This window comes from Sitophilus oryzae, unplaced genomic scaffold, assembly GCF_002938485.1.
Source record: "Sitophilus oryzae breed Bouriz unplaced genomic scaffold, Soryzae_2.0 scaffold_1440_pilon_pilon, whole genome shotgun sequence".
Taxonomy (NCBI): domain Eukaryota; kingdom Metazoa; phylum Arthropoda; class Insecta; order Coleoptera; family Curculionidae; genus Sitophilus; species Sitophilus oryzae.
In genome coordinates, this window is record NW_022146105.1 from 3,089,533 (window position 1) to 3,101,777 (window position 12,245).

Here is a 12,245-nt window from a genome sequence, read left to right on the forward strand (position 1 = left end):
TTGACGTTTTTTTCTAATTGTATTAGATTTAATATTTAAAAATTTATGATTCCACTTAATGAAGACGTACATTTTTACGCCGTATATTTTCTTTTCTTATGTCATTAATAATAAAGTTATGTTTGAATTGTTTTTCAAGTCCCTCCAGCATTAAATATTAACAGTCTTTTTTACATGGGATAGGCCAACGAATATATTTAGACGTTATATGTACTAAGTGACAGTTCTGGATCTATCTAGCTTAAGTATTCTTTCTCATTTTTAATTTATTTTAAAATATTGTTAGATATATTCATGAGAATAATGATACTCGGTATCACATTGTGGGCCCCATTAAATCTGTATTATATAGGAAAAATACTACTTAGTTTGTTGTTTGGGATTAATACCCAAAACTAATTTAGTAAAAACGGTACGGAATTTAGTTATAAATTCTAAATTTTAATAACTTTTTGGAATGGAATTTTAATACAAGTTTTATAAAGAGATTTTGTGTTGTAATTATTTCGTGTTGTACCGTTTTGTAATTAAACAATAATTATTTCTCTCTACAAATCGAACTTTTGTATCTTCCTGAGTTATTTAAAAGAACAAATTGTTTTCACAAAATGATTTAGGCTTTTTTTCCAAAATAAATTATTGAATTTGTTTCTATTTTATATTTTGACTAAGAGATAGTCACCGATTTTGTTGTAATTACTGTTATTTACTAATTAGTAGGAGTAGAGAGAGAGAGAGAGTATTGTGGACGAGTGCTGTTCAAGATGAAGGCAAGTTTGAACCATCTGATTTTGGTCTTATTAATGACTAGTCATTTTTTTAGAAAAAATAGAATTTTTTTTAGAAAATGATAGAAATACATAGATACGGTTACAGCATAACTTTTTTTACAATATTCGTAGCTATTTTAAGATAATATATCGCTCTATCATCTATTTATTAAATTTCATGATAATATTATTTAACATATTGTCTTCTATCGTGACATCACGCGTAAGTCATCAGTCCTTCATTTCACGATAGCAACGGTTTTAGCAAAGCACTGAGAAATTATAGAGACAGAACAGAAATTGTAGAAAAGGCTTAAGAATTTGAAGAAGATCGAAAGCAGCGAGCTTTTTGTTTCATTCACCTATACTAACGTTAACCAAAGAACAGTGCCAATCTGTGACCTCATTGCCTACTATTGTGACGACACTCGTAAACTACCAGTCCTTCATTTCACGATGGCAATGGTTTTAGGAAAGCACTGGATGTCGTGCGGAAAAGAAGATCGAAAGCTGGGAACTTTTTGTTTCATTCACCTATAATAACGTTAAGCAAATAACAGTACCAATCTATAACCTCATTGCCTACTATTGTGACGGCACTCGTAAACTACCAGTCCTTCATTTCACGATGGCAACGGTTTTATGAAAGCTCTGGATATCGTGCAGAAAAAAATTATAAAGAAGATTTCAGAATTTGAAGAAGACTGAAAGCTGGAAACTTTTTGTTTCTTTTTTCCGATAATAACGTTAAGTAAAGAACAGGACCAATCTATGACCTCATTGCCTAATATTGTGACGACACTCGTAAACCATCAGTCCTTTATTTCACGATGGCAACGGTTTTAGGAAAACTCTGGATATAGCGCGGAAAAAAAATTATAGGAAAGATTTGAGAATTTGAAGACGATCGAAAGCTGGGAACTTTTTGTTTCATTCACCTATAATAACGTTAAGCAAATAACAGTACCAATCTATAACCTCATTGCCTACTATTGTGACGGCACTCGTAAACCATCAGTCCTTTATTTCACGATGGCAACGGTTTTAGGAAAGCACTGGATGTCGTGCGGAAAAGAAATTATAGAAAAGATTTGAGAATTTGAAGAAGATCGAAAGCTGGGAGCTTTTTGTTTCTTTCGCCGATAAAAACGTTGAGCAAAGAATAGTACCAATCTTGGAAGTATATTCTCGACAAGATTCGGAATTCCTTCTACGTGAGCCAGATAAGGAATAAGCCCAAAAAGTTTCGCCAGTCCTGACCTGAATCAGCCAGCGCCGTACAGCGCACAGTCTACCAATATCCATCCACGTGAAGTGGAAGACTAGTCCTTTGTGCGACGCTGGGTTTGCCGGTTGCCTGCCTCCCGACGCAGCAGCGAGACCCGATATTTTCCGATATTTAAAGTTTTCCTATTGCCTCTTCTTCTCTCTTGATTTTTTCCCTGACGATGGTCCCTTATCGATACCTCTATCTCTTTTTGTTTTATTGTGTTGTGAAAAGTGAACGTCTATCACCGTCCTGCGATGGATTACTATTATGTTAATAAGAGTAAGTCTTTTTTTTCCGATTGTTCCTTTTTTTCAGTCGCTCACTCTTCTTTTCTACAGAGTGGTCGTTTTTTCCTCCGCTCTCGAATAAAGCAACACCTTACCATGTTGACTCTTTATTTTCTTATTATTTCAACATTAATTATTGTATTAATTCTTTTGGTATTTTAAAGTCTTCTCTGTTAGATAATTATTTTTCTTTACAGTGTCTCAAATAAAATAAAGAATTTACCAATATAATTTTACAAGTGATTGAAGGCTTAAAGAATTAAAAAAAAACATTTTAAGTATAAAAATAGGTATTTAGAGAAACGGTAGTTGTTCAAGGGTTTCATATCTTGGAACTTAGTTCAGAAATTTTTCATTTTTGAGGCTTGAATTTGGCTTTTAATCATCTTATAATCTCATACTACAAGAAAATTATGTCTAAATAGAGTTCAACATTTTGCAGAGTTCACTTGAACTCAAGTTTAAGCTATGTCTGTAGAACCGGAGCTGAATAATTTAATTTTATAATTAAATGAACTAAAATGAACAGGTTTTATAATAAATAGATAGTTATATTATAGTTAGTATATTAACAAATATAATTAGGAGAAAATAATGTTTAATATGAGTTTGAATAAAATTCTTTAACCATTATTATTCATAGCCCTAGCCACTAAGAAATTTGTTTTAATTGTAAAAAAATCCCGATCAGTTATTAACTGATTCTGGTGTATTTTTTTCTGTTGATTGCGACTAGAGATGGTATGAGCAAGGCGAATGAGCCAGACCACCCTATAGAGAAGATTTATACGTGGCAGTATGCACAAAACGCAAGACCGGTTGCCGGCACAGCCTTCTCGATTTAAATGTTAAATGCGATCGTATTTTTTGAATAAAGACTGTGGATCTGTCTTGCCATCTTTGACTGTCGCATTGCTTATTAAATGATCTTAAAAAATCCCATTTTATTGACGGCTCGCATTGAAATTGTTGCCGACGACCGTCGCATTCTTCTGCATACGTTTCACATCTCCTCGTTTTTTACCTTAAAAAAGGTTTTTCTCTTGTTTTGCGTCATTATAATACTTGTTTCACTCCGATAGCTACTACTGACAGACAAAAAAAACGTATTAAACTCGACTTATTGTCGTTTGTAACATCTAAACGACACCGTTTTTTTTTCGAGGGTTCAGAAACTAATAAATCTTACGTAGCTTTTTTTAAGGTACTTGGGAAATGGTTTTTAGAATGAGTGGGAGGGGGGTTAATCACTTCGACCTTACAGATCCATTGTGTCCCCCTGTCGTGATCCTGGATTGGACCACCGTCGTCACCAATCTTGTAGTCGCTGCCACCAAATGTTGTAGTTCTCTATTTGACTCGTATCACCACTTGTTGGGAATGTTATTCTTTATTTTTTTTATAATTAAATTCTTACTAAGTTGTTATTACTTTTTATTGGTTGTCGTCTCGGCGCACTCAGTGATGAGGTGTACTGGTGTTTCACCATCTTCCCCACAGAATCTGCATTCGCCGTTTCTTCTTAGTTTCAATCTACTGAGGTGTTCATTGAGGAGACAGTGTCCTGTTAAAAACCTCGTGACAATCCGAAGATTGTTCTTACTCGGACCCAGGAAGATCTGTGATTTTTCTTGATCATAAGCCCTCAGAAACTTCTTCGAGTGTCTTAGACCATTGCAAGATTTCCATTCCAGGTTGCGGATGGAATCTTCCAAGTTCTTGAGTTCCGCCTTGAGTTGGTTACCACTTGGAAAGCAGAACGGTTCTGGTCCAGTTAGTGGAGTGTTCGCTCCTTTCCTAGCTAGATTATTTGCTTTTTCATTGCCTGCTATCCCTTGGTGAGCAGGCACCCAGTGTAGGAGGACTTTGTTTTCTTTGCCTTAGAAATTAATTAACAACAAAACTAACACACTAAAATCATTACACTTTAAATGTAATTTCCTTTTGTTATCCTTATCATTTGATTTAATCTTCCTAACCAAAAAGCCTTCTCTATAATTAAAAAGTCTTCATCAAAATTTAGTAATTACTTCACTGAAGAAAATATTATAGTTTTACATAATAATATCGAATATGAAGTACAGTAGTTATTTATTATTATAATTATAATCACCTATTTCCAAAAAAAAAAGTTCTACCAGAAACTCATTGTAATGTTCCTTTGTTTGGCTATTATTATATTTCATCATGGTTCAAATATCACAGCTTAATATATAATTAGAGATCTCCAGACCATTAACTTTTTTATAACGGTCTCTTATTGGATTGTATATCACGAAATGAAGACATTATGTACGATTCAATTTCCGGAAGCTCATTCAAAAATTCAAATTGAATTCGGGACCTTTTTATTGGCATTTCTAAGGAAACGAATAAATTTTGCTTAGTTTTAACTTGTTAAACAATTTATTTATTCCAGCATTTTCTTACGGCGTAATTTAGAGATAAATTCGCCATTTCAGAATTCTATTGTAGCAAACAAGCAAATTGTTCAAGAAATATGAGACTTGCACGGGCCCAACTTTCAGCGACACCGAACAAAACTTTGCTTAGAAAGTGTATTATATGGGATGCGACTTATTTATTATTTTATTGTCATCAAATTCAATTTGTATTTGTGACAGAAATATGCCCGTACTCACTAGAACGGCGCACAGTGCTTCGAACATATGGCTCTAGAGGACAAAAATGCAAAACTTCCCTTTTATTGTAGGCAATTTATTCAAACTAGGTTTATTTGACACAAATGATGAGTACTCTCATTGTACTAAATGATGATGTTCTTAGTCCCACGTTTATGAAAAAAAATCTTATAAATAATAAAAATGTTGGAGCTGTGTTCCATCTAAGGAAATAATAATTTATAGTATGAAAACGGTGTAAGTATTAAATAAATCTCTGTGATAAAAAAAAATTGAAATAACATTAGAACATGATTCCTACAATATAAGCCTAATATAAGATAAAAATATTTTTCTTTAATGAAAAAGAGACATTAATGTTATATTTAATTAAAAAAAACTTAAGATACTATAAATTTACTTTAGGACAGAAAAATGCATAGATCGTTACTACTCTGATTCAGAAGAATCACTGCTGACAGAATCTTCCTAATTTATAATATCAAATCACAGGTAGATGAAATATCCTCACATATAAGATATTTCTGTACATCATTTTCTAATATGTTACTTTTTCGCGTTGTTACTGTTCTTTTTGTTGGTATGAGGGGTTCGGATGTTAATAGTTACCTCTCTAATAGACCATATCCATATATTATTTTTTCGTTTTCTTGGGTATGAGGTTTTATAATAAATTGAAAGATGGACACATTTTTTATGCCACGTTTCGCTCCAACATAGTGGGCTCAGGCACAAGTGGTTATCTCATTGGACTGGAATGTTCATCAATATCTAATAAAGAACACATTTTTTCAAATATAAATAATTTTGAGTTCTTGTCCTTATGATGAAGCCAAGTATTAACCAGATCGGCATTGCTTATCAATTTTACTCCATCTGAAAAGTATTATAAAATAAAGTTCGTCGCAAGCAGACGCAGATGAACTATACAAAAATTAAAAGTGTATAAATATGGCAACAAAAATATTCAATAAATACGATATGTTTTGATATGTTTTTTTTTAATGCCTTTTTGAAGTTTGAAAATGTAAAATTTTTATACCCATTTAAGAATCATCTTAAAAAATAAATAAAAACTAAACAATAACGAACTTGTTCAGAAATAAATTTAAAGTACATACCTTGTTTAACAATATCCATAGTGGCTTTCAATTAAGTACGTACCGTTTAACTCCATATACAGAACTACTATGAATGTTATTCTTTTCACTGATATAAGATAATGATCGCAAAACTTATTTTTAGTGAAAATATTTGCTAACAAAAAACGTGAAAAAAAATGTATTTTTGTGAAAAATAATATACAGGATGGTTGAACATTGCTATAAGTAAAAAATTACATATTGAGATATTAGTAAATTTTAACTTTTTTTTCGATTTTTGTCCATGGGACGAAGCACTGTGCGGCGGGACATGAAATATAAATTAAATTATTCCTGAAATTAGTTAAGGTATAAATTCTTATTAAATTTAAGGTGGTCTCTTTTAATGTGCGACCCTGTACTCGCTCTGGCCTACCCTAAAAGCCTTTTATGAAACTCCAGGTAAACTGCTGTTATTTCTGCCTTTCCTAGACGGAATTTAGAACGCAGGTACTGTTTTATATAGGCCGAAGGGAATGGTGTATAACAGAAATATAACAGAAATAGCAAATAAAATACATGAAAAAAGCGGCATTTTATAAAATTTGATTAATACTGCGGAGGCACGCAAAGAAATTTGTGTAAATTGCTGGTAGAACAACTAAAAGCAGCACTATGGAGTTTTTTGCATTCGGGGTTAATAGCTTCCTTGAGGGATCCTTTCCGCTAATATCAAATAACGTGGAGGGAAGATATTGTCATAAATTGGAAAAGTTTGCGAATTATAACTTTTATTTCAAGGCAGATGACGCATCTATTCGATAATTTTTATTCGAATAGTTTTCAACGAATGTTTTCTTACTAGCTATCGAATTATTCGAATGAATTGCAACTATCGAATGTTTCGATAGTATTCATTCGATAGTTCCCACTACTAATCAAAACGGAAGCCCTTATACCTACAGAAATCATAAGACATATAACATAACAGTCTATACTTTTTTTATTCAAATATCTTTTTGATTTCATTCACCTCATTATTATTTCTCTTTGTGGTTTTGGGTATGATTTGCCGGAATGAACTTATTAATATAGTTGAGCGTTTTATCGAAAGATTTTATTATTTTCCTGAAAAGAGCGAAGGCAGTTAAGCTTGAAAGCGCATAAAATATTAATGCTCTGGTTGTTTGAACTGTCGCCCACAATTTGGCTGAAAGATTTGTCTCTATAGAGATCTCTCCACCTATTATTTCAGTACCTCATTGTTTGGCGTGTATGTTTAAAAAATTAACGCATTTTCGCTATCTATGTAAATAATGCATAGGGGCACTAATATGCTCAAATATTTAAAGTAAACATCTTCCTTTATCTTTGGATTTATCACTGTAATGTTCTATAAAGTCGCGTATTTGCATGTTTTTTGAATAAATTTATTTTTTATGGCGAAATCTACTCTGAAATTTTAGCCGCTAATGGAAATAGCACATTAATTAATAAAAACCACTCAGCGTTGACGTAGTCATAATTTCATAAGTTTTTCATATCGCTTTCCATGATTATAAGTTCACTACGTATCGATCATTAATTTATTCTGCCTTTAAATTTACTTTTTTTCGCTTTAATTTGAACCTATATTTACTTATTACGTTAATTAAGCATAGTTTCGCCTGCCGGTTAAATTTTCAAGGAAATAAATTCAAGGAAAAAGAGAGTTTGGATAAAAAAGCTTTTTGTGGACGTATTTAAATCACTGATAAAAATGCATTCACGACATATTGCTGATAGCTGGAATACGAATGACACATTCTTTATCTTGTAGCTGTAAATGCTGTTTTTAAGGCTCAGGTGAATATGACGTAAATATTGTGAGTAGTGTGGTCATAAACAGCGAGATATGTATATAAAAATTACTGTATGCATTTAAGAAAACCATTAAAATAAATTTGAAGCGTTACGTTTTCCGTGTTTTTTTCTGTCTCGCCCAAGTAAAGTCCATTGTGCTATGTCTAATAAAAAAAAAGTTAATTTTGAAGCACACTTACTTACATGTAGTTGGTGTAATGTATTCGTATGGAGGTATCGATTTTTTGTTTTGAATAATGTAGAAATTAATAAGATGGTGGCTCGAAAACTAATGTTTTTCTTCGGTAATCTTTTCAGGGTGACGGTGACATGGCCTGGCATGGAAAACTTAGGAACGGTTTGTTACTTTTACTCTTTTCCTTTGTTGTTATATCAGAGACGACAGCAAAAGCTTTAGGTAAGTACAAGGCAACTTTCATTAATGTATCGACATGTTTTCCTCAAATAAATATCGAACATCGACGCAAACAACCATCTAGCAACTCCGGTTTTATTTTTTTTCCCAAATTCAATTTGATCGTGGCAATATTTTATTTTCGGTAAAAAGTTCGTAGACAGTTTGACTGACAGCCCAATAAAAAAGCTTAGCATTAAAAATTCAATGTTCTCAACAACTTTTTAAAGGCATATAGAATAATTTAGATACACTTTATCCCCATATAAATATTTTTTTTTATTATATACAGTAAAAAAATTATTAGAATATATACAAAAAAAAGAGAGTCTTAAAAATTGCACATGTTTCGGGGCTGGTTAGATCTCGATAAAAGAAACATATTCTCTCTACCTTTTTTTAAAAAGTCTATTATATCCGAAATATTTTATTTTGAAAATTTAACATAACTTTTGCTTAAAAAATTTCAAATTTTCTGTTTTTTTTTCTGGGTTTTTGTTCCACTAAATTTAATCTACTACTATGTTGCCATTAGGGTTCCTAAACCGGGATCTCCGTGTTCATGTTTATCGCGGAAATCCCGATATTAAATCCAGGGATCCAGAAAAAATCAATTTCAAGTCAATTTAAAAGTTATATTTCCCTGTTTACTATATTTAATTTTTTTTTTCAACATGAATTGTATTTTTTTTACTTATTAAATATGAATGTTCCTTTGTTTTGTCAATTTTAATAAAGCTCTTTTCTTATTTTTTTATATCTGTTATATAACTGCATATTTATTAAGTATTTCTTTAAACTCCTCATTCTGATAGCCACTCTCGGGATTATAGGTTCTAATCCCGAGATTTCAAAACGGGATCCCGATCCCGATGATTGGAAACCTTAGTTGCCATATTATCAAAAATTTCAGCGAAAATAACGTCATAGACGTGTTCCAGGGTTCGAAATATACCACCTCTAAAAATGCGTTTATTTAAGACTCACCCTGTATTGTATGATCGCAAAAAACGACGTCAGAGTGGTCTTTGAAATTTCTATCGGTGACTATTTTTTTTTCAACTAATCTAAATTAGTTAAAAAATAAATAAAAAAAAAGTTCAGATTATTATTTCTTAGGCTACTTTAACGCCTTTTTTCGATGTGTGGTATTTTATTGTATCTATTATACGTATCTATAAGCCAAATATAAAACAAATAAAGCACAAATAAAATTAAGAAAGAATGTAATACAGTAATAGAATATAATATAATATTAAGGAATTTTCTATCTAATTGGTTTGTTTTTCATGGTATATTTAATAAAGAAAGATATCAAATTTATGTCAGTATTTTTTTATTATTTTCGTATAACAGTGTCTGTAATCAAGAATATTCTCAATTACTGTATATATACCCTAAGCCCATTTTTAGGCTGGTGATATTATATTTTCTCTGTAACAATTTTTTGAAGGGGAGAAATTTCATGAAATTTCATTCTAGGAAAATGCTTGAGCGGAAATTACTAATATGAGGTTAGATAAAACGAACAATGAGGTATCCAGTACACTAGATTAAACATTATTTATCAAGTGTTTTGTTTACCTAAAAGATATGAATATTGCCACCGATTAGATGAAAAATGATTCACACGCATAAAAGGACCAGCAAATGACATTTTGTGCGTTTATAATGTATAATTTACTCGGTGCGATAATTTCTATTTTAAAATACGTGCTATTTGCGAAATAAATGTACTTATGATGCGATTTAGGACGCATTTCGCATATTTTTCAGCTCGATTATACTTTAAAAATATATTTGCCATGTCGTTTCGGTGCCGCTTTGTTTAAGTCGACGTTTTTTTGCCAATTAACGTACCCATTTTCAGTTTCTTCCCGTAACAACTTGTTAAATAGTTCATGTACACACTATTTAAGTCATTACTGTTTGTATACGTTGGGTGTAGTGAAGTGTACGGCTGTATCATTACCTATACCGAGCTTCAATTACCCTTACATATTAAATACTGGTTAGGCCGCTACTTGTATAATAATCTTTACTTTTTACTTTTTTGTCACTGCTGAACTATTTTGAACGGCTTGGTATAAAAAGTTTTTCAACTGCTTTAACATAATATCATCATTTATAAATTAGTGTAATCTAATAAAGAAATAGAGATTTTACCTTATTTTTAAAAGTATTTTTTGGAGTTCTCTTTCGAACTCAACCCTCTTATGGCAGCCTCACAATGGCCATATTTGTTTATTATGTTTTTTTTATTATATATTTATTTGTTTATTATATATTTATACAGGGTGTTTTAAAAAAACATGCCATTTCTCGTTGAGAGATTCCCCACGTAAAAGTGCTTTTAGCGATTTGAATGAAATTTTGAAGGTAAAGGTACTAAAAGTGCGACATATTTTGATGCCAAAAAAGTGTCGACAGATTCACCAGTGCATATGTTAGCAAAAATGTTAGCAAAATCGATTAGGTCGTTTAATACTGATTAAAAGTTGTCTCTTGATATTTTGTATTTGTCGGTCTCCTTGATGAAATAAATGCAATTTTATCAATTTGCCTTAACGTGATGAATCTCCCCAACATGGTACATGTTTTTTTAAATACTCTGTATAAATGTATATATTAGATAGGATATACGGAGCAATCAAAAATGCTTGAAGAGTTGACTATTCTGATTTAGTTTCTTTGGTTGGCAATAAATTTAAAAAATTAACTGTTATCACTAGTGTCAAAACAAACCAAAATATATATGATTAATTTTTTGGGGATATTTAAATTCCTTTTCCATGTTGGACACTATAATAGTTGTATTGAAAAATAATGTTTTTTACATTGAAGAATGTGCAATAACATTAATATGCTACTAATCCTAAAAACTTAAAACACAGTATAACCAACTATTTCACCCATTGTTGATCGCTCTGTATTTATAGAAGGTTTTTAATGTATTTTCTATAAGTAGTTTGATTTTTGAAGCATTTTCGTGTCATGGGAACGTAATGGAAATAATATTGGGCCCATTACGTCGTACATGACATTTTTTTTTCTATCATGCGAAAATTACAGGACCATCTTCGATATAAAATTAACGGAAATTGAATGATTACGGCTGAAAAAAGTTGATATTCTCGAGCGATTTTTTTAATGCAACGAGAAAATTGGAATCGGCTTTTAGTTATTGTTGTGTTTAAGGTAATTGAGGGTTGGATATATTAACGTATATGGCGGATTGTATTGACGTGTTTAGGGTTTGGTATTATTAAGGTTCCGTGGTTAATCGGAATATTACACCTTTTCCCTTGCTGTTAAGCGTCAGAAATGTCTGGATTTAAAAGTTTTTACCATCGATTTATTCTATAATGGTAGCTAGCTTTTTCGAAATGTGTTTGAAAATGATAGTGTTGAAAAGAGAAATAGAATTTTTTCTTTTTTTCCTTTTAGAAGAAAAGAGAACCTGTGGAAAGAAAGCGTTAAAAACTTTAGCCACTAAAAATCTCTAAAACCGCTTAGAGGAGTTTTAAATTTTAAATGAAGAATAAGCGCAAAATTTGCTAAAAGAGAAAAATAATATTTCGTTTTTAAAGTTTGCGATCCGAAAAATAGAGCAAAGGAGATAGATATTTTCGCAATTTTCGACTCGACTAGAAAAATACAAAATAATAACTTTAGTGCAGTTGTATATATGCTAACAGAATCAATAAATTGAAGCTTGCAACAAGAATTTTGAATTATTCAAACATCCGGGCCTTTTAATATTTCATCTATTTTCAATTTGCTTTTAGCGCAATCAAAAACTAAGATAGAACATGTCTATTTCCTCTACCGTGTTGTCGCTTTTCATATTAATATCAAATAATTAAATTACTCTCGTGCCATTCGTCTAATAAAGTTTCGTCAACACCCCGGTGTAAATAATTCAACAGATTTCTCA

The 12,245-nt window shown here is 31.4% G+C and overlaps 1 protein-coding gene across 3 annotated transcripts in view; it reads left to right on the forward strand.

The window, feature by feature from the left end:
- Positions 1 to 2,108: 2,108 nt before the first annotated feature.
- LOC115876798 (latrophilin Cirl) overlaps positions 2,109 to 12,245 on the forward strand; it is a 78,268-nt gene continuing 68,131 nt past the window's right edge. For all 3 annotated transcript variants that reach the window (XM_030892742.1, XM_030892743.1, XM_030892745.1), the window contains exons 1-2: positions 2,109 to 2,319; positions 8,212 to 8,311. In XM_030892742.1, the coding sequence (XP_030748602.1) occupies positions 2,308 to 2,319; positions 8,212 to 8,311 (112 nt within the window). In that variant the 5' untranslated portion in view covers positions 2,109 to 2,307. The remainder of the gene's footprint in view (positions 2,320 to 8,211; positions 8,312 to 12,245) is intronic.